At 45.5% G+C, this 22,686-nt stretch overlaps 2 protein-coding genes across 2 annotated transcripts in view; both read left to right on the top strand.

Annotated features, from left to right (window-relative positions):
- LOC136391625 (hepatoma-derived growth factor-related protein 3-like) overlaps nucleotides 1-22,686 on the top strand; it is an 85,046-nt gene that overhangs the window by 27,557 nt on the left and 34,803 nt on the right. The window lies entirely within an intron of this gene.
- The window catches only part of LOC136391622 (asialoglycoprotein receptor 2-like), a 79,374-nt gene that overhangs the window by 31,726 nt on the left and 24,962 nt on the right, over nucleotides 1-22,686 (top strand). The window contains exons 3-4 of the mRNA XM_066363379.1: nucleotides 12,299-12,418; nucleotides 12,633-12,728. Coding sequence (XP_066219476.1) covers nucleotides 12,299-12,418; nucleotides 12,633-12,728 — 216 coding nt within the window. The remainder of the gene's footprint in view (nucleotides 1-12,298; nucleotides 12,419-12,632; nucleotides 12,729-22,686) is intronic.

The following is a 22,686-nucleotide window of genomic DNA, read 5'->3' as shown; positions in this document are numbered from 1 at the left end:
GCCCCCTGTGTAAAAAGTTTGGGGACCCCTGGTTTATCTAGTTTACTTTATTTGAGAAATAAACACAGACAAATGTTGCTTGTCCGATCAAGTTTCCGGTTTCCTAATTCCTTTGAGATTTGAAGCAATTCTTTGTTTTTTGTTTATTTTTTGTTTGTTTGTTTTTTGCATTTTTCCAAAGCTGGAAACAGGGAGAGACAGTCAGACAGACTCCCGCTTGCGCCCGACCGGGATCCACCCGGCACGCCCACCAGGGGCTATGCTCTGCCCATCCTGGGCGTTGCCATGTTGCGACCAGAGCCACTCGAGGGCCTGAGGCAGAGGCCACAGAGCCATCCCCAGCGCCTGGACCATCTTTGCTCCAATGGAGCCTTGGCTGTGGGAGGGGAAGAGAGAGACAGAGAGGAAGGAGAGGGGGAGGGATGGAGAAGCAGATGGGCGCTTCTCCTGTGTGCCCTGGCCAGGAATCGAACCCCGGACCCCTGCACGCCAGGCCGACGCTCTACCCCTGAGCCAACCGGACAGGGCCCAATTCTTTGTTTTATTTCCTTCTTTGCCACCTTGTTGTATACCACCAATATTTTTTGTTCCAAGGGTTTGCTAAAATTATGGAAGTTCTGTAATCTTTTCTGGTACGTTTCTTGTGCTGTATGAGAAGCATTCTGCATTAGGGCATAACTTATATATATGGTATGTTCCTTATGTGAAACTACTCAGTAATCTCCTTTTGAAGGATATCGCATTTTGAAACAGAAACCTAAAAATCTGAGATCTAACATGTTCTAGGATAGGTGATCTAAGCAAGAATCCATAAACTGTCAGGACAATATGTGTTTACTTGGTGGGTTTATAAAAATAATCTAGAAGTGTTTTCAAATTGAAAGGTTTAATCATTAACTCATTCAGATGAATACTACATGACATGGACGGATCTAGAGGGTATTATGACTAAGTGAAATAAGTTAGAGAAAGACAAATACCATATAATTTCACTTATATGTAGAATCTAAAGAATACAATAAACAAACAAAATAGAAACAGACTCATAGATACACAGAGCAGACTGATGGTTCCCAGTGGGGAGGAGGGTCACGTGACAGTGAAGAAAAAACGTGAAGGGATTAAGAAGTACAAATTGGTAGTTACAGAATAGTCACAGGGATATAAATTACAGTATAGGGAATAGAGTCAATAATATTGTAATAACTATGCATGGGGCCAGATGGGTTCTGGAAATATCGGGGGAACCATTTTGTAAAGTATACAATTGTCTAACCACCATGCTATACACTGGAAACTAATACAAAATAAGACTGAATGTCAACTGTAATTGAAAAATTTTAAATAATTTTAAGGTTAAATTAAAAAAAATACTACATGAAATGAGCATCTATTATTACATTCTACATTTTAAGTTATAGTCTATGAGCTGTGTAGCCACTAGTTAGTAGCTTAGAATAAGTTCACTACTATTCTGTGAAATGAGTTAAAAATATATGTCCTGAAAACTCAGAAAGACAAGTCTAGTTACATTAGTAATTGACTGTAATAGGGAGATAATAAAGAAGTACTGTCATAATAGAGATGACCTGAACTACATATGTCACATGTTTTACAGGGGGAGGATAAGAGAATAGGGTCAAAATACTATAAGACTTTCATTACCACCTGACAAGTAGTGGCACAGTGGATAAAATGTTCACCCAGAACACTGAGGTTAACAGCGGGGTAACCATCAATCTACTCTCTGTCACCTGTTCGAAGCCCCAAGGTCACTGGCTTTGAATGTGGGCTCACTGGCTTGAGAGTGGGGTAGGGGGAATCGTCCACACAATCCCAGAGCTCACCAGCATGAGCCCAGAAGTCACTGACATAAAAGTCCAAGGTCGTTGGCTTGAGTAAAGGGAGACTAGCGTGCCCTGGTCAAGGCATGTACAAGAAGTTCAATGTACAACTAAAGTGAAAGCAACTGTGCGTTGATGCTTCCCATTTTCTCTCCTCCTGCTCTCAGAAGCATTCAATGTACAACTAAAGTGATAAACTACAAGTTGATGCTTCTCATCTCTCTCCCTTCCTGTCTCACTTTCACTCGCTCTCTCTCTCTCACTTAAAAAAAATTATTACCATGACCTGTTTATAAAAGAGGAAACAGAGAGGTTAAATAATTTGCTCAAGGCCACATGGCTGGGAAGTAATGAAGCTCTAAATTTAGTTTTCTTTATATGACAACTTGCTTTGCACACCTATTAAAATGGTCAAAACCTTAAACACTGACAATACCAAATGCTGGAGAGGATGTGAAGACTAATTCATTACTGTTGGGAATACAAAATAGCAGAACTACTCTGGAAGACACTGGCAGTTTCTTAAAAAATTAAACATACTCTTACCACATGACTTAGCAATTGTATTCCTTAGTATTTACCCAAAGGAGCTGAAAAATGATGTCCAAAAAAACCCGGCATAGACATGTTTATAGCAGCTTTACTCAGAATTGCCAAAACTTGGAAGATACTAAAATGTACTTCAGTAGGTGAATGGATAAATGAACTATAGTACATCCAGATAATTTAATATTATTCAGTACTAGTAAGAAATTCACTGTCAAGTCTTAAAAAGACATAGAGAAATCTTAAATGCATGTTATTAAGTGAAAAAAGCCAATCTGAAAAGGCTACTCCAAGTTCTGGCATCAATTCCAATGTAGAGGCAGAAAGATATTTCCCACACCAACAAGCAACTTTCCTGATACCAGCTGAGTGTCCTCCAATTCAACGTGATTCTGACATAATCTAGTAGAAGGTAGCATTAGATGCCACAGGTTAAGGTCTCGGTACTACAAGACTGCTCCCACCCAGGTTGTCACCTGTGCTTCTGAGCAACTAACTATAGATTGAAGGTTCCGATGATCCCCCCCCCCCCCCGTTTTAGGTATGATTAATTTGCTAGAGTGGTTCACAGAATTCATAGAAACATTTTACTTACTAGATCAGTGGCATTCTTTTAAACTAACCAATCAATTTCTGAATCCTTTAAGTGTTTCTGTTGGGTCCTCCTTCTCCTTCATTTTAAAAGGATATGTCAGGAGCAGCCAAGTGGAAGAAATGCATAGAGCAAAGGAGAAGGGCCTCAGAGCGTGCTATGCTCCCAGCCCCTCCAACGGTTGCCTCACCAACCTGGAAGCTCTCTACACCACATCTTTTTGGGGTTTTATGGAGGCTTCATTACTTAGGCATGATTGATTAAATTATTGGCTATTGATGATTGAACTCAAACTTCATCCCCTCTCCCCTCCCCAGAGGTCAGGGGGTGGGACTCAAAGTTTCAACCTTCTAAACACATGGTTTGTTTGCCCCCATTCCAAACAATCCGGCCCCCTGGCAACCAGCCCCCATTCCAAGGTGCTTTTAAAAGTCACCTTATTAACCTACCAATAGACGCTTTTGTTGCTCTCATTGTTGCCAGTGGAAATGGAGTCCTCGCAGTGTTGTAAGAAAAGTATAGTAATTTAGGAACCATGCATGGGAAGATGATGTATGGTGGTAAGATTTATTGAAGCTGGAGCAAACACAAAGGACTGTCCTGGGTTCAACTCATGCTGTTGTCAAGCCCAGGGAAAGGGCCAATGTCCAGAAATTCTGTGCTATTGGTTTAGTCCAGGTCAATACTTTGTCCAGTTCAGCTTCTGTCCCTATATAACTAGTGTAGTCTCTGTTCCCGGCTGTGCTGTGTCTAGTGATGTTGTACCCAGGCTTGAGCTTGGAGCCTGCAGTCTTTGCACCTGCTAGGGCCACATGGCTGCTATGGAGAGAGACTGTGTGAATAAATGGGGTGAATCTGTGTTACAGGACCAGGGAGAGAGTGGGCAAGCTCACCTTTGTTAGGCTTATTATATTATCTCATGCTTGAAAAGGACCAGGCATTCTTTTAAACTAACCAATCAATTTCTGAATCCTTTAAGTGTTTCTGTTGAGCCCTCCTCCTCCAATCCATTTTCTAGATCTTCTGAGGTTCTGTGTCCCTTATCCAATCTGATCTTTTCCCCAGACTAGACAGACAGGTTTTTATGGTTGCCATCTTGGCTCTTGTTGGGCATAGGCCCAGCAGAGAAATTCCCCTTTTTATTGTTTTCTCTATCCCTCAGTAATCTTGGCTAATGACTGGTGATCCTTCTTACCCACTTTGGGGCAAGGGCAAAAGACTCAGCAGTCCCCTGGGGTGTATGTGAAGCTGTAGCTTCCAACCTAATTAAGCTTAGCCAACGTAATTAAGCTTAACCTAATTTAGCTTCCCTTGTAATAGTATCTAGCTACCTACTCTAATATCATTTAGGTAATTCCAAGGGTTTAGGAGTTCTGTGCCAGAAACTGGTGAAAAGCCAAATATATATCTTATTATAAATCACAATATCACAGCTACATACTCTATCATTCCAACTATATGACATTCTGGGAAAGGTAAAACTATGAAAACAGTAAAAAGATCTTTGGTTGGCAGGAGTTCAGAATGGAGAGGAATGAATAGACAGAGCACAGAGAATACTTGGGACAGTGAAGATACTCTGTATGACACCCTACTGATAGACACATGCCATTACACATTTGCCCAAACCCATAGAGTGTACAACACCAAGAGTGAATCCTAATGTAACTATGGACTTTGCATGATAATAATGTGTCAATGCAAGTTCCTCAATCATAACAAACTTATCATTCTGGTGGAGGTGTTGATAATGGGGGAAGTTATGCGTGTGTAGGGGAAAGGGATTGTTACGCTAAAATTTTTTAACTTCTGCAGCTGAAAGTCTTTTTCAAAGTAAGGTTTTACTGAGCCAAAAAATACTAGCCAAAAGATCAGTCTTGGAGCATGGAGTCTAAACCACCAGCATCTTGGCTAGGGAGAAAAGACAACATGTCCTCTTTCCTAGAGTTTTGCAAATGTTTTGATACATCAGGTAGGGAGAAGGGGAAGAAAAGAGTGATCTAAAAGAATTTACACGAGCTATATGAAAGCGGTGGGAAGTGAAGCTAGGCCAGCTTTGGCATAGCAGAGTCTGCATCAAGAAAGGTCCAGCTCCTGTGGAGTGGCTGGGGCAGCAGTCGCAGTCCAGAAGGCCTTTGTGCAAACAAGTGGTGGCTCCTAGAGTCCATGTTGCCTGGCTAAGATAACCTGCAGGAAAAGCTACCTGAAATGAATCCAAAATTCCCACAGGCAAAATGGGAATATGAGAGAGCTTCTGTTAGCTGGTCAGCAGCCATTAACAGACTAATATTTCTGTCTCTTTCTCTCACTTTCCAGCTGCTTTAATTTAACTTATTTAACATCTCAGATGGCTTCCTTATTAGGATATATGGGAAATCTACCTTTCCCTTAATTTTTCTATGAACCTAAAATGGCTTTTAAAAAATTGTCTTTATTTTAATATGTGTGCACAAGGAATTTACATAAGCATGAAAATTTTAAAGACAGTAAGGCAACATTGGATATGGGTAGGTGTCACCTCAGGGTGCTCTGGAGGAGCTGTAGTCTCATTATGTAGGGCTGTAGGTTGTTCAGCCTCCTCAGTAGGTTTTGGGGTGATGGTGAGCCCCATACCCACAGACTGGTCTGTGACTGAGGAGCGGTTGGCTGCTGAGCCTGAGCAGACTCTCGATGGGGAGGTGTCATCTCAGGGTGCTCTGGAGGAGCTGTAGTCTGCTGCAGGGTGGTAGGTTGTCCAGCCTCCTCGGAAGGTTGTGGGGTGATGGTGGGTCCCAGGTCCATAGACTGGTCTGTCATTTGCGGAGCGGTTGCCTGCTCAGCCTAAGCGGGCTCTTGATGGGGAGGTGTCACCTCAGGGGACTCTGGAGACACTGTAGTCTGCTGCAAAGCGATAGGTTGTCAGCCTCCTCCATAGGATGTGGGGTGGTGGTGAGCCCCCGGCCCACTGGCTGAACCGAGATTTTAGGAGTGGTTGGCTGCTGAGCCTGAGGGGGCTCTGCATGGATAAGAGTCACTTTAGGGATCTCTGGGGGCTGAGTGGGACCCTCTTCATTACCAGAAGAAAACTGTGTACTGCCAAAGTGCCCTTGGGGTATAGCAGAGTCCATCTCTGGAGGCACTTCTAAAGCCTTTTCTTCTGTATAAAGTGCTTTTTCCTCCTCTGGGACTTCTGGTTGCTGAGCAGAGTCTTCTTGGGGGGGGGGTGGTGGAGAAATTTCCACTTCCTCAGGGCCTTCTGTCTGCAGAACTGAGGCTTCCTGTTGGAAGGGAAAAGCAGCCTCTCCGGGAGCATATGAGGGCTCTTTGGCAAGGTTTTGTTGATCCTGAGGCCAGGGTTTGGTGAGCACCAGGGTGGTGGCGGTCAGCAGGTTAGGGTCCAGGGCCAGCTCTGGAAGCGGGTGAGCCTGGACCAGGAGCCACAACAGCTGCCACATAAATAGGAGCCGTGGGGCCCAGAAGTGCATACCGGACATGACGTTCGGGACACAGAGAGCAATTTAAAGAATTGAGACACAGAAAGTGACTCAGACAAGTAGGACACAGTACGTGACCTAAGTAAATGAGGTACCAGTACCATGCACTGAGATAAAGTGACTAATTGACACCGGTGTCACAATTGGTCGCCGTGTCACGCATGTGAACATCACTGCTACCAGAGAAAGAGGTATTGTCACGACTGGGTTTTAGTTAAACACATAGGGATAGAAGTTCTGTTTTCACCTAAAAGAAAATAAAAAACCAATTTTTTAAAGAAACCGGAAATAGAAAAAAATATAAACTAACTATTCTTGGCTGTGTTCTAAAAAATAGCTAAGAATTCTTAACGATTACTCTAAAATACCACTCTTTCAGGTGAATATATAGGTTCTTAAAGAATACACCCAATCTACTGTGTTATGTAATCTCAGCATCAGGATTTTCTTGTACAAGTTATCTTGTATATTAGGTCCTCTTCTTGTCTACCCTAAGAACAGTGGCACCACTCTGTAAATGAGCAGAGTGGGAGGTCACTGTCTTTGCCAAAGACACATAGTCAACACAAGACACAGACTAGGCACCCCTGGTCCTCTGCCACTGCTTTCATGGCCTGTCCCACGCTGATTAAACCTCCAGGTGCCGCGTTTCAGGAGCTGTCCTCACCTCACTTGACTCCTGCTCTTCCCCTTCATCTTGGGCATCTGTCCTCTCATTTTTCAATTGGCCCATTTCCCACTCTGTTTTGGGAACCTTGACTTCTCGCTGCAGTTTGAGAAGCTTCACCAGGAGGCCTGTTTCAGAAATCAGAGTTTCCTCAATTATTTTGGTAACTTGAATTGTAAAATTCAGGTTTAAGAGAAGGGCTCCCTCGAAGAATCAGAAAACTAAAACAGACCAATTACAACAAATGAAATAGAAATAGTTATCAAAAACCTCCCAGCAAACAAAAGTCCTGAACCAGAAGTCTTCACAGGCGAATTTTACCAATTTTTTAAAGAAGAAGTAACTCCTATCCTTCTCAAGCTATTTCAAAATATTCAACAGGAGGGAAGACTTCTAAGCTTTCTTTATGAGGCAAGCATAATCCTCATTCCAAAACCAGGTAAAGACACTACAAAGAAAAAAAACTATATGCCAATATCCCTGATGAATTTAGATGCTAAAATTCTCAACAAAATATTAGCAAACCGGATCCAGCAATAGATGAAAAAAATCATACATTATGATTAAGTGGGATTTATTTTGGAGAGGCAAGGCTGGTACAGTATTTGCAAATCAATAAATGTGATTCATGCCTGGCCTGTGGTGGCAACAGTAAAAAAAGTGTCGGGCCTGGAACACTGATGTTGCGGGATTCAGAGGGATGATAGGGCTGGAGATAGAGATGAGGGGATTCATCAGCCCATGGAGGGCATTTAAAGTCCTGAGCCTGAATAACAACAGAAGGGGAGAAGTGCAGCTAGACCAGAGGAGGGTCTGGGAACAAAGCCTTGGGCTCTGGGCAGCTAGTCCACAATCAGCAATCAAATTGCATGTTCAGGTCTCTCTCCCTCTGCTTCAGGGAAATCTGGTTCAAAGAACAGAGAAGGCTCCTTCCCCTCACAGAGATGCCCACAGGCAAATGGCTTCTCCTCCAGGCAGGCAAGAATGTGGGGGAGTGGTATTCTCTAAGCCTAAAGGTGAATATAGTCATGTTACTTGGAAGAGTGGTTTGTTGCATTAACCAACAAAGGTTTGAGGGTGTAAAACAAATTAAAAGTTGATTTGTGGTCTTAAAAGAGTCAAATTCCGGAGACACAGATTCAGGTAGCAACCCAAACTGTGCTCTGGAGAGAAGAAAAGTATAATTTATAAATGCAAAACCACAAAGTATAATTCTTTTATGCAAATGAAGGATTACTGGTTTGGTCGACAGAGATTGGTTATTTTGAATATGCAAACAAAGGAGGTAAAAATGACAAGGAAGGAAGGAAGGCCCTAGGTGTCCATGTAGCAGTGGTTGTTCCAGGATGTTTATTCTTCTAAGGTGGTTATGGCTCAGACTTGAGTTGAGTTTAGCAACATGTTAAGGAACTCAAAGAACTGCCAGAAGGAGGCAGTAGAATATACAGATTTCTCTGCTGCTCAGGGCAGACTCCCTTATTGGATTCAGTCCACCTGCACCCAGGCACTTGCAATAAATTTTCTTTGCACCTCTTACGCCTTTGCGTTGTTGATGCGACTCCTGCCAGATCTCAGGCCTTTCATTTGGTGCCAAAACCCGAGAGAACCTGCAGTAGTGGATCAGCTGGCTATTGCAGGCCCCAGATTCCTTCTAGATCTCCTCTGGACTGGGCAGGAAGACCTTCAACCTCTGGATAAGGGGACTTTAGTCTCTTGCTCCCTCTCGTCTGCCAGCATCCTATCAACAGTGGTAACTAATTCACGAGGTGAGACTCTCTCTTCCCTACACCTTTCATCCAGGCTACTCTGTTTCTTAACTGGGACCAGGTCCCCCGTCACTAATGGTGACTCTGAAAACCCAGTACTGGTCAGATGAGACGTGAGGGCTGAGAGACACGAGGGCAAGTCCTTCATAGCCAGGCTCCCTCAACTCATTCTGCATTTGGGGACACCCAGGGCAGACGAGTTGCCTCACCCTCCACACCTACTTTAGGAATGGGGATGCCCTTTCCCTGAGTAAGGTGCTCTGTTGGTAGGAATAGGCACTATTTCTGGCCCTGGATGAGTGCCAGGCATGTCCTAATCCTTTCAGATTGTTTCTCCTAGTGCCGCTCATTTTCCTTACCTGCATGCACTGCTCAGTGCTCAGCTGAGTGCTTGAAGGAAATCCTCCACAGATTGCTGGGTTTCTCTGTGCAGCTCTCCTCTGATACTTTGTCCTTTAAGGTCCAATGGCCTTGGTCTCTGTAAAGCCAGTAGCCACGGCCACCATTACAGCTGCCTGGCCAGTGCAGTTTCTCATTAGATTCAGACAGATGGTAATAAAACAACAGAGCCAAGAACTTATGGGCCTTTAGCTTTAATCCTAGCTTGCACCCGGTGGGCAAGAAATACTCACAGTGGAAAAACACTTCCCTTTCCATTCAGGGCTCCCAAAGCCACTGACTTATCCAAGTTTCCTAGAATCAAAGGTTTGTACCTTACCAGCCTTATTCACCTCTACTCCCCATTTCCTTCTCTCTGCACAAACTGGCTTCTCCTTCAGCACTCCACCTTCTTGGCTGCTTCTCCTCTCCTCCATGTGGCCTTTCACTGCTGTCTTTTATAGTGCTAATCTCAGGAACCAAGAGAGAGCAAGCTCCTGGTCTGCCCAATTTTATAGTGTAGAAATCAAAATCTTTAATCCAATATACAAACAAGGAAGTCTCTGATACAAAGTCACTTATCTGAGGCATAATGGGATTTCTCATGAGAGTTCACCACCCCCTATTCTGCAACAGTCTAGGGTGTGGGGAAAAGATTAGTTTTAAAACTAAGCCTTAGGCTATAAGGATCCTGCCTGCTTATAGCCTGTCCCCCATACCTCATGCAAACTATAACCAAGCAAACATATATATCATATTTACCAACTTATTTGACCAACAGTCTCCTTAGACTCTTGGCCCCATCTCCTCAACTGGGAGCATGTGCTGGGCTCTGCTTGGATTGCCCCTCCCTGCCCCATGGCCTGAAGGCTTTCTCCCAGCACTGGGTTGGGACAATCATAGGGCTCATCTCGTTAGTGTCCTGTCTCTCAGGGATCAATTGTCCTGACTCCTGAACTCCAGTGTCTTGAAAATGTTTCTTAAAAGTATCTGCTGCTTGTTTTGGTTGTCTCTGGGAGGAGGGCAAATCTAGTCCTTATTATCTCATGTTTAGCAGACCCTTTCTTTTATTTCCAAACTTGCCTAAGCAGCACTTCACATGTTTTAACTCATTGCATTCTCAAAACAACCCGATCAGGTAACTACTATTCTTACCCACGTATGTTTTTCTATTGTGGTGAAAATACATAATATGGAGTCTTCCCTTTAACAAAGTTTAAAGTGCACAATACTGCATTGTTAACTCTAAGCACAGTGTTGTACAGCGGGTCTCTAGATCTCTTGCATAATTGTAACTTGACACCCATTGAAAAGCAACTCCCAATTTCCTGTCCCCCAGTCCCTGGAAACCACCATCCTACTCTCTGTTTCTACGAGATTGAGTACTTTAGATTGTAGAAGGGGACATGAAAACTGAGGCACCAGAGGGTTGAGTACCTGCCTATGATCTCAGAGCTAGTGGGTGGCAGAGTTAAGACTCAGCCATGGGCGGTCTGGTTTCAGGGCAGAGGCGCAGAGACAGGTTGCTGAGCTGACCCAGAGTTGAGAGTTTATGGGTCATAGGTCAGGCTGAGAAGCAGGACAAAGGCCACTAAGTAGACAGTATTGGAGAGAGCAGTCAGGCTCAGCCATAGGGTCCCAGCGGGTGGGGAGAACTGTGCTTACTTAGTGAGAGCTTCTAGATGGACAGACGCACGGGCGATCACAGTCGACATGGTGGAGAGAGGCAGAGGGGGGAGGCAGTGTTCCGAGTGGGGAACAGGTGGTGGAAGTGTCAGAAACATGGCCTTTCTGGGTCAAGATGGGGTCCTGGGTGTGGCTGGAGTGGAGGAAGGTGATAGTCATTGGTGTAAAATGGCCAAGAGTTCTGGTGGTTACTCACAGGGACAATGTCAGCTCAGGTTGATGGTAACTGATGGACTGGAGAGGAAGATTCTGGGCCCCTGACTGAGCATTCCCAAGATGTGAGGACCCCTGGGTGTGATGGCGGCGAGAAGAGAGGGAAGGGCAGGGTCTGAAGCACAGGGGAGAAAGCGTTTTGCTAGAAGAGGATGGTGCAAAGGCAGCAGCCTGGGCCTGGGAGGACAGACACTGCTCCAGGCCCAGGGACAGGTCAGGAGGGGTGGAGCCATGGCTGCGCATATGAAGATGTGGGCACATGTGTGCATGTGGGGACGTTTGTGTCTATGTGTGTATCTGTGTGAGGAGACTTGTGACTGTGTGCTGTAAGATGTGAGAATGTGCATGTTGATGTGTGTGTGAGGATGTGTGTTAATAAAGTGTTTGCTTGTCTTGGACCTCAATACCCTGCTGCTGGTGGCCATCTGTGTCATTGGGTCCCAAGGCCAGCAGGGGTGGAGCCCTGATGAGAGGAGATGTTGGCAGTGCTGGCGGAGATAAGTGTGTACGAATGAGTGTGGGAGTGAAATGGAAAATTGTGTGTATGTGTGTGTGTTCAGGATTCAGCTTGACCAAGGGGCAGGAGAGGTCTCTGTGAGGTGACTGAGGTCTAAGGGGAGGGAGTTTATAGTGGAACAAGGGTTTCTGAGGTGGAAGGGCAGAGAGATGTGGGAGATGAGAGGATGGGCTTGGAGGGCAGCCCTTGGGGAGTGGTCTGGGCTGAAATGCCCTGAACTTAAATATCCCAGTGGAATCAGGGTGGGGGGGCCCAGTTTTGGACTTGTCTGAGGGGCCCAGGCATAGATTTTAAGAACACAGGGCCTGTCCTCTAGGTCCCCAGGTCTAAGATTGGGACTTTACACACAGATGATGTGAATAGTAATGCCGTGTGGAGATGTGTTGCATACACCTGCGTAGGCATGTGTGCATATTTGCATGTGTAAACATGGGTGCACTTGTGCAAATAAGTGTGTGTGCAGTGCTTAAATGCTGGGGTCACAGCCCATTGACTCCCCAATCCCTCCCCAAGTACTTCCCTCCACCCCTGGGCTGTACTTCCTCAGACTTCTGTTCCCCTGCTTCCCTTAGGTTGGCTGTTGCCAGCCCTCCTCCTGACACCGCTTCTCTTGCAGGGACGCCTCCTTCCCAGCCCCTTCGGCAGCAGAGTCTCTGCTCCAGGCTCTGGCTCAGTCTTCTGGTCCTGGGCTTCAGCATCCTGCTGCTGATGGCCATCTGTGTGATTGGGTCCCAAAGTGAGGGTCACAGGGGCCAGTGGAGATGAAGCCCTGATGGGGAGGCGGAGATATGAGAGCTCGGACGGGAAGAGATGGAGGCATTGAGGTGCAGTGCTGATCGAGTATGGGGCAGGGAGGGGGTGGTGAAGGAGACAGTGCCATGACCGTGACGGGGCTGTCACATGGGCACAGACCCCTCCACTTCGTCCTGTGCCCTCTCCCTCCTGACAAGGAACGCAGATGCAAGTGGAGCTTTGGACCCTAAAAGAAGCTTTCAGCAACTTCTCCTCCAGCACCCTGACGGAGATCCGGGCTCTCGGCTCCCATGGTGAGCAGATGCTCCCCGAGGGGACGTGCCAGGTCTGATTGGGTGGGTGAGGCACCGGTTTACCAGGACAGGTTTGCTGGACTCTGAGGTGGGTGCCCAGGGTCTGGTCTGCAAAAGGATGTGTTTGGGGTGCCATGGACAGATAACCCAGCCTGAGGAGCTGGGCAAGGCTTCAAGGGACACTGATCCCTGGGCTGAGGGACACTGAGGGGGGAATAGGCAGGTGAAGAGGATGGCGGTCAGTGGCAGGTGGAGAGGACAAATCTGGAATGACCAGGAGGTAGAGGAAGACCACTGCACGTTTGGGGACTGCAAACACTTCCAGCATGGCAGGAACTAAGTGGCGAGGGGTGGGCCGGGAGGTGGGTAGGGCCCGCGCCAGGCAAACCACTGTGTTAATAAAGTGAGGCCTTATCTTGAGAAAATGGGGCCAATGCAAGGGATTGAAGCAGGGGAGCAGCCCGAGTAGGTTTGTTCCTCAGAAAGCCAGGGTGGCAGTGTGGGGAGACTGGCAGAGGCGGGGAGGCCGGGGACAAAGCCGGAACCTCCCAGATGAAGGTGACGGTGGCTTGGACTGGTGCTCCAGTGGGTGATGATGGAGGCTGTTAGGAGGCAGAATGGAGGGAAAACAGTTTAGCTTTTCTCTTTTTCAGGAGGCAGCACAGGTGACAGCGTGACATCTCTGGAAGCCAGGCTGGAGAAACAGGAACAGGACCTGAAATCAGATCCGAGCCCCTCCCATGAGTGAGTGACATGTGAGTGTGTGTGTGCACGTTAGAGTGTATGTGTGATGTGTGTGGTGTGAATGAGGTATGTGTTGTGTATGTGAGAGTGTATGTGTGATGTGTGTGGTGTGAGTGAGGTGTGTGTTGTGTACGTGAGAGTGTATGTGTGATGTGTGGTGTGAGTGAGGTGTGTGTGGTATGTGTGAATGTATGTGTGCTGTGTGTGTTGAGTTTTTCCAAAGGCTGGAGTCCTGTGTGGGGTCCTAGTAGGTGCAGTGCCCACACTGCCCACATCACTGTCACTCTGTCCCCTAGATCATGCCAACTTGCTCTTCCACCTGAAGCACTTCCCAGCTGATCTGCGCATCCTGGCTTGTCAGATGGCCTTCCTGCGAAGCAATGGTAGGGACAGTGGGGGTCTCCGTTCCCAGTGTGCCTGCCCCCCCAGCAGGATCTCATCTCCCCTGCCCACTCCCCTCCCCACAGGCACAGAATGCTGCCCCATTAACTGGCTGGAGCATGAAGGCAGCTGCTACTGGTTCTCTCGCTCCGGACTGACCGGCCCGAGGCTGAGAAGTACTGCCAGCTGGAGAACGCGCTTCTGGTCCTCATCAACTCATCATCAACTCCAGAGAGGAGCAGGTGAGTCCACACTCTTCCTGAAGGCCGGAGGAAACCTCTGGAATGCAAACTCGGGGGCTAGATCAGGCCCGCTTTATTTTTTTAACCTACGGGAGAGGCCGGAAGCAGATGTCTGGCAGAACTCCAGGGTTCATAGCGGAGCAGCCACTGATCCTAAGAAGTGGGAGATTACGGCCAGGACTCGGCAAAGGGACAGGAGCCAGGTGAGCAGGTAATGAGGAGGTCAGAAGACAATGCAAGACAGGATGAATTTTAAAATCCAGGACCTGGATGGAGAACACAGTAGAGGCACTGAGAGCTCCTGCTTGTTGTGTGCTGGCCACAGGAATGGCAGTCAGTTGGGAGGAAGGAACAGAGGGGCCAGGAGTCCCAGTGACCTGCCAGCCATGGGTACTGGGTTGAATGAAAGTCGCCTCCTGGAAGACTCAGGTGCAGCTGGGGTTCCTCCATGACCCTCCAGGTCTCACCTGCCCACTGATGCCACCAGACCACAACCCCAAACACTGAAGTTCACGGGGAAGAATCAACCTGTGCCGCGGCCCAGCGCAGCTCCTAATAACGGTGCGAAATTAAGGAAACATACTCATCAAGAAAAAATGGGACCAGGAGGAGTCTTCAAATGCTGATGGCAATATCCGAGTGCCCCATAGCCCCAGTTTGCTTTATTATATAGCCATATGCAAATCAAGAAAGTCCTTGATACAAAGTTACACATCTGTGGCTAAAACAGAAACTCTCCCAAGGCATAAACAGAATGCATTAACATCAACTCAGAGTTGTGGCACCTTAGTTGTTTATTGATTGCTTCTCATATGTGTCCTGACCCGGGGAAGGGGGGGCTCCAGCTGAGCCAGTGCCCATTTGCTCAAGACAGTGACCTTGGGCTTCAAGCCAGTGACCCCGTGCTCAAGCTGGATGAGCCTGCGCTCAAGCCAGCAACCTTGGCGTTTTGAGTCTGGGTCCTCAGCGTCCCAGGTCGACACAATCCACTGAGCCAACGCCTGATCAGGCTAATTAAATGAATTTAAGTATCAAATATAAGGTGCTGCAGAATTAAAGCTTGGTTTTCTTTCTTGCTGATAAAAGAACTATTGGTCTGCTCCTGCAAGATAAGTTTTTTGCCTAGAAAGCAAAAACTTTGTTTTATCAAAATCTTTTGTATTTTATGTTGTCTTGATAATCTCCTCGATTACATAAGAAAATGAAATCTTCCCTAACAATTATGTTACCTTCTGTATTTGTATTTGAATTATTGTCACATTGGTTAAATGAATAATTAAGCATTGTTTCATAATGATCTGTGATCTTTTTAGTAAAATTTCCAAACTTTTTGGTATGTTTGACAAACTTTCCAAGAGACTATTTAGAGTCTTTTCTTGACCTGAAATACCTCAAAATATTTGTTCTCTCTTCTTATAAAAGAGAAATATTAAACTTATTTGGCTTATTTGGCACTATATATTATATAAAAAGCATTGTAAAGTAGGTAGTGATAAGCTTCTAGGGTATATTGTATGGGTAAATATTATTAAGATGAGCATGCCAAAATTGTATAAAGTTCCTAAAATTTTGATGTGTCCTGGTATAATGTTATCACTTGTAATGATGATTATTTTTTTAGATGTTGCATGTTTTTGTCAATTACATTGTACTCAGATCTTTAACCACGTCATTTTAAGTTTTTAAAAATTAATTTGGCCCTGCCTGGTGTCTCAGTGGATAGAATGTCAGCCCAGCATATGGGCGTCATGGGTTTGATTCCTGGTCAGGGCACACAGGAGAAGCGACCATCTGCTTCTCTCCCCCTTCTCTCCGTCTTCCCCTCCTACAGCCAGTGGCTTGAGTGGTTTGAGCCCTGGGCACTGAGGACAACTTTTCTTGATTTTTAAGCTGTCAGCCTCAGGTGCTAAAAATAGTTTGGTACTCAAGCATCGGCCTCAGGTGGGTTTGCCAAGTGGATCCCAGTTGGGACACATGCGGGAGTCTGTCTCACTATCTCCCATTTCTCACTAAAAACAAACAAAACTATTTTCCAGAGTGGTTCAGTAACATGTCAGTGTGAGAAGTTCTCCAGGTGTCTCTGAAGTTACAAGTGGGACAGCTCTAGTTCAACAAAGGATTCCCTGGTCAACCCACTAATACATCTAAGACATTCTCGCATTGAAACATGTGAAGCTAGGCTTATCCAAGGAACAAGGGAAGAGGGAATGTGGGAGGACAAGGACAGACACCAAGGATGCCACCTGCAGTTCCGGGCAGCGCTAGTAGCAGGGGAGGGGGCGGTTTTCAGCACACACCCTCATCTGCAGCCTGGAGGAGCAGCAGAGCAGAATAAACACTTCTGCCTGGGAGGCCAGCACATTCTGTGGCTGAACCCACAGACCAGGGCAGGGAAGACACAGGTGCGACAGTTCTGGTCTCACAGCCGCCATCACCAGGCAGGAAACCAAGCCACAGCCGCCTTGCCGCCTCCCAGGCGCACACTCTGAAAGCCAGCCGAGGGCCCCAGCAGGAGCTGCGGCGGTGGAGGTGTTGGGGTACCGGGTATACTAGCTGAAGTTCTGAGAACTGGAAAGACAAACATTGCTGCCTAAGCAGCAAGCGCTCGCTGCAGCTAAGCCCGGTGACGGGGTGGCCGCCCGAGACCATGAAAGCCGAGGTCTGGCAGCCGCTGTTCCTGGAAGAACAAAGCCGAGAATGCACGGTCCACCCTCACTCAGCACACCTCACCACACCCACCGCAGCAGATCCAGCAGGGGCGCCTGGGAGACCTCAAAGAGCACCTCCTGCATGTGGGGTGCAGTGCTGGACATGGATTGAGGGTGCAGTGCTGGAGTATTGCAGACCTGCAGCCACACCGGCCACCACATCCCCCTCCCCCCGTGGGCGTGGTGTCCTTAGACTGAGGTGATCTGCTCACAGAGGGGATGCCCACAGCCCCAGGGCATTGTCTATGGCCATGGTGACATTGCCTTACAGAGAACCCTGAACCCCAGTGTTAGGTTAGTGTCCAGGGGCCCCTACAAAAAGCCTCACCTAGCCAGGTTGGACGTTAGGTGACCCGGGCTGGGGCAGTTCCCGTAACTCTCCACCTGAGCAACCCTGATTGACAGCTTACCTCTTCCAGACCCTCCAACATTCTGCCAGTTAGTCACCTTCCCATCAGTTCTTGGAACATTCTGTTACTTAGCACCCTTCCTCTCCCCTTGTTGAACAGCCGGGGTAACAGAAGTTTTCCCCCGCTAGCGGGAACCACTACCCAACTCAGTCCTGTGTAGGCTGTGGCTTCTCATCCTCTCGCTGCTGTACCCGCTAGGGTCTCAGCCAGTCTGCACGCAGATGCATAAATAAACTTCTTATCAAACCCATCAGGCCTCATGCATCCCTCCTTTGGGGACCCAACACCCAGCAGTACAAGCAAAAAGAAAATAAAAATGTGTGCATCAGTGCCAGCTACTGAAATACAAATGGTAGATCTCTTCTTATCAACCTACTAAATAGAAAATTCTCATTTAAAAAAAAAGCAGATTTCATTTCCATAATGTTTATTTTCCAATTACAGGTCATACAGGTCACATAAAAAATGTATCTTAGTTTCAGGTTGTAAAGCCAGGAGCCGCCATCGTGGCCATTCACATGCAGCTTCGTATTGGATTCGGACAGTCGGTAAAGAAACAATGGAGCCAAAAACTGGTGGGCCATCATCTTTAATCCTAGCTTGCACCCAGCGGGCAAGTAAATACACTCACTGGGCTCCAGAACCCACTCATTCAGTGCTCACAAAGCTACTGACTTATCCGAGTTTCCTAGAATCAAAGGTTTCTAGCTCAACAGTTTTATTCACCTCTGTTCCCCATCTCCTTCTCTCTACACAAACTCTACACAAACTGGCTTCTCCTTCAGGACTCCACCATCTTGGCTGCCTCTCCTCTCCTCCATGTGGCCTTTCTCTGCTCTCAGCTCTCTGCTCTCTCCTCTCTAATGCTAATCTTAGGAACTGAGAGAGCAAGCTCCTGGTCTGCCCCACTTTATAGTGCAGAAAATCAAAACCTTTAATCCAATATACAAAATAGGGAAGTCTCTGATACAAAGTCCACCCCACATCAAAAAGGGTGGGAAAGGCTTAGTCCTAAAACCAAGCCCCAGGCTACAAGGATCCTGCCTCCCCACAGCCCGCCCCCAACACACATTAATACAACGACGCCCATCCCAAGCAATCACCTGGGCGATGGGCTTCCATGTGGGCAGTGCCATCTTTAACAAAGTGAGCATAATATGTTTTATCTGCCCAACACAGGTGCACAATATAATGATTAGACATTTATATACAATACAAAGTGATCATCCCAGTAAGTCTAGTACTCATCTGACACCATACATAACTATGACAATGCTAACGACTAGATTCCTCATGCTGTACTTTACATCCTAGTGACTATTCACTTTGACTCCAAGTTTTTCTTTTTATCGAGATTATTGGGGTGACACTAGTTAAGAAAACTATATGGGTTTTTGGTGCACAATTCTACAACATGCATTTTCTGTACACTGTATTGCGTGTTCACGCCCCTAGGCTAAGTCTCCGTTCATTGCCATTTATCCCCTGTAGAGAAGTAACAAATGACATCACAGAAATACAAAGGATTTTAAGAAAATAATATGATGACCTATATGCCAAAGAGTTGGACAACCTAGGCGAAATGGATACATTTCTAGAAACAAACAATCTTCCAAAACTTAATCTGAAAGAATCAGAAAACCTAAACAGACTGATTACAACAAATGAAATTGAAACAGTTATCAAAAAACTCCCAGCAAACAAAAGTCCAGGACGGGATGGCTCCACAGGTAAATTTTACCAAACATTGAAAGAACTAACAACTGTCCTTCTCAAGCTATTTCAAAAAAATTCAAGAGGAAGGAAGACTTCCAAGCTCATTTGTTGAGGCAAGCATTATCCTAATTCTAAAACCAGGTAAAGACACTACAAAGAAAGAAAACTATAGGCCAATATACCTGATGAACAAAGATATTAAAATTCTCAATGAAGTATTAGCAAACCAAATCCAGCAGTATATTAAAAAGACCATACACTATGATTAAGTAGGATTTATTCCAGGGAGGCAAGGCTGGTACAACATTCGCAAATCAATAAAGGTGATTCATCACATTAAAAAATGAAGGATAAAAATCACACGATCATATCAATATTTGCAGGAAAAGCATTTGATAAAATCCAGGACCCTTTTATGATCAAACCTGTCAGCAAAGTGGGAATACAAGGAACATACCTCAACATGATAAAGGCCATCTATGACAAACCCACAGCCAACATCATACTCAAAGGGCAAAAATTAAAAGCAATCCCCTTAAGATCAGGAACAAGACAGAGGTCCCCCCTTTCACCACTCTTATTCAACATAGTCCTGGAAGTCCCAACCACAGCAGTTAAAAAAGAAAAACAAATAAAAGGCATCCAAATGGGAAAAGAAGAAGCAGAACTGTCATTTGCTGACAACATGGCATTGTACATAGAAAACCCTAAAGTCTCAGCCAAAACACTACTAGACCTGATCAATGAATCTAATGAACTAAGTAATCTGGTGAACTAAATAGAAATAAAGGCATGGACACAGGGAACAGAGTGACAGCTGTCAGAGCGGATGGTGTTAGAGTGCTGAATAAAAGGTGGTGAAGGTATTGAGTAAAAAAAAACCTATTAGGCCCTGACCGGTTGGCTCAGCGGTAGAGCGTTGGCCTAGCGTGCGGGGGACCTGGGTTCGATTCCCGGCCAGGGCACATAGGAGAAGCGCCCATTTGCTTCTCCACCCCCCCCCCTTTCCTCTCTGTCTCTCTCTTCCCCTCCCGCAGCCAAGGCTCCATTGGAGCAAAGATGGCCTGGGCGCTGGGGAAGGCTCCTTGGCCTCTGCCCCAGGTGCTAGAGTGGCTCTGGTCACGGCAGAGCGACGCCCCAGAGGGGCAGAGCATCGCCCCCTGGTGGGCAGAGCGTTGCCCCTTGTGGGCGTGCCGGGTGGATCCCGGTCAGGTGCATGCGGGAGTCTGTCTGACTGTCTCTCCCCGTTTCCAGCTTCAGAAAAACAAAACAAAACAAAAACCTTTATATATACAAAATATCTACATAGATACAGGCAACAGGGTGGTGACAGCCAGAGGGAAGGGGGGTGCAGTAGGAAGATGTGAGCAAGGGGGGGCTAGGGATAGACAAGACTTTGCTTTGGGTGATGGGCACACAACGCAGTGTGCAGGTGAGGTTTTATTGTGTTATGCACTCAAAACATGTATGGTATCGTGAGCCAGTGCCACTCCAGTAAATTCAATATCAAAATAAATAATGCTAACCCTAACTTAAAAAGAAACGTTCATGGGTAGTGCATGCATTAGGCAGACTTCTTTGTAACCCCACGCGGCTCCGTTTTAGTTCCCTTGACAGAAATGAGTCAACACGGCAACTGGTGATGTGCAGTGAGACTCGTTCCCATTGGTGCAGAGCTCAGAGCCAGGTCTGTCCTCAGCCAATGACAGTGTCCACAAGGTACATAACTTTCCACACTTCCTTTATTTCTCTTTCTCCTTCTTTCTTCCTATCAGTTTAACCATTACACAGGTAAAATACACACAAAGTGAAAAACTAAAACAAACGCACAGACAAAACCAGGACAAGGCATGTCATAAAAAGTCTTATCTCCCCCATTCCTGCTCCTCAGGCAACACCGTTTTTCTCCTCAGAGGCAACATCTCTTCCCAGAGATGTATGGATATTTCAGCATATGTATATATTTTCTTATTTTCTAAGTACCAGAATAGTATACCTATACTTTTACAACTTTATATTTTTAGCTAATTTCATGATATACACCTTTGTTTATTTAGTTAGTTCCTTACTGACAAATGTCCTTTTCATTTTTTAGTATATATAATGCTGCATGAATATTCTCGTAAGTACCTTATTTCATACATATGTGGGTATATTAATAGGAGAAATTCCTAAAGTGGAATTTCTGGGTTAGAAGATACATAGATAAAAAAAATTTTTAAGTTCTATTTTTATCACAAACTTTGAACCACAAACAAATGTATGTATGTAACACATGTAAACTCTAAAGCATAATTGTGTAATAATACATACTCATGGTTTTTACATTTTTATAACAACTTTATTGCATATATACATGGACCTAAACTATATATATTATTCATCTCTGCTTGTATTTATTTCCCTTTAGAACATTTATGTTTTAGGATATAACACAACAGAGTGAATTCACACTACATCTCTAAATTAAGTCACAAAGCAACATACATTAATGCCACCCCATAAAGTGCTTTCAGCAAATACTAAGTTTTCATAGTTAAATTTAGACTCTCCTTATGGCAACATAAGATATCAGAGGGTGTTCTGATGCCTGTTTTCCTGTTGAAAAGCTTCAAGTCATTCATATCAACATTTGAATTGGGCTTCCTTGATTTAAAAAAGTGAACACACTCTGAATTTCAAAGTAGCTTATCTTTGGCTCTTTGTATTTTTGCTTGTTTTTTTTTTTCTTTTAATTTGTTGGTTTTAGCTAGAGAGGAAGGGAGAGAAAGACAGGAATGTCAATCTGCTCCTGTATGTGCCCTGACCGTGGATCGAACCAGCAACGCTAGCGCTTCAGGCCGATGCTCTCACCAGTGGAGCTATCCAACCAGGGCTTTTTTGCTTGTTTTTAAGCGATTAAAAAAATTATCATTTTTTATGTAATCTTCTTGGTCTTGTTTTTTCACTCAGTGGGTTTCTAGCATATTGATTCATAGAATCCATCCATTTTTACTGCTAATGATATTCTATGATTTAATTATGCATTTTTGTATTACTAAAGGATATTTGAGTTCTAGATTGGCAGCTCCATTTTTTTTTTTAAATCTTTTTTGAGAGAGAGACAGTAGGGTAAGAGGAGGGGAGGAGAGAGATGACAAACATCCACTTATAGCTGCATCACTTTAGTTGTTCATTGATTGCTTTCTCATATGTACCTTGACCAGGGGGATCCAGCTGAGCCAGTGACCTCTTGCTCAAGCCAGTGACTTGAGCTTTAAGACAGTGACCTTTAGGCTCAAGCTAGTGACCTTGGGATCAGGTCAATGATCCTCCACTCAAACCTTTCCCTGCACTCTGACGGGCGACCTTGGGGTTTTGTACTGGGGCTCGCAGTGCCCTGAGTCGATGTTCTATCCATTGTGCCACCCCAGGCCAGGCTCCATTTTTAATTTTGATAGCTATTTCAAAATTGTCCTTCGCTGACAGTGGTCAATCCCCCCCCCCCCCCATCAACAATAAATAAGAATTCACAGTAGCATTTTGATGGAAGTTGGTTGACATTTCTGAAGCAATATTCTAGATCTCAGAGCTGTTTTATAAACTCTTTCATGGGCATTATTAAAGACATGGAAAAGGGGACTCTGGTCCAAGGAGGACTCCAGGGGGACAGTGACTAGTACAATATCACCTTATAAGCTAGGGCCAATGGAGAGGTTTGCAGATATCTGAAACATTAGTTTTATAACCTGGGAAGACAGCCATACTACAATATTTG

The sequence above is a fragment of the Saccopteryx leptura genome, chromosome 2 (genome assembly GCF_036850995.1).
Source record: "Saccopteryx leptura isolate mSacLep1 chromosome 2, mSacLep1_pri_phased_curated, whole genome shotgun sequence".
Lineage (NCBI taxonomy): Eukaryota > Metazoa > Chordata > Mammalia > Chiroptera > Emballonuridae > Saccopteryx > Saccopteryx leptura.
The sequence above is the reverse complement of the archived record's forward strand: the minus strand, read 5'-3'. Positions and strand labels throughout refer to the sequence as shown.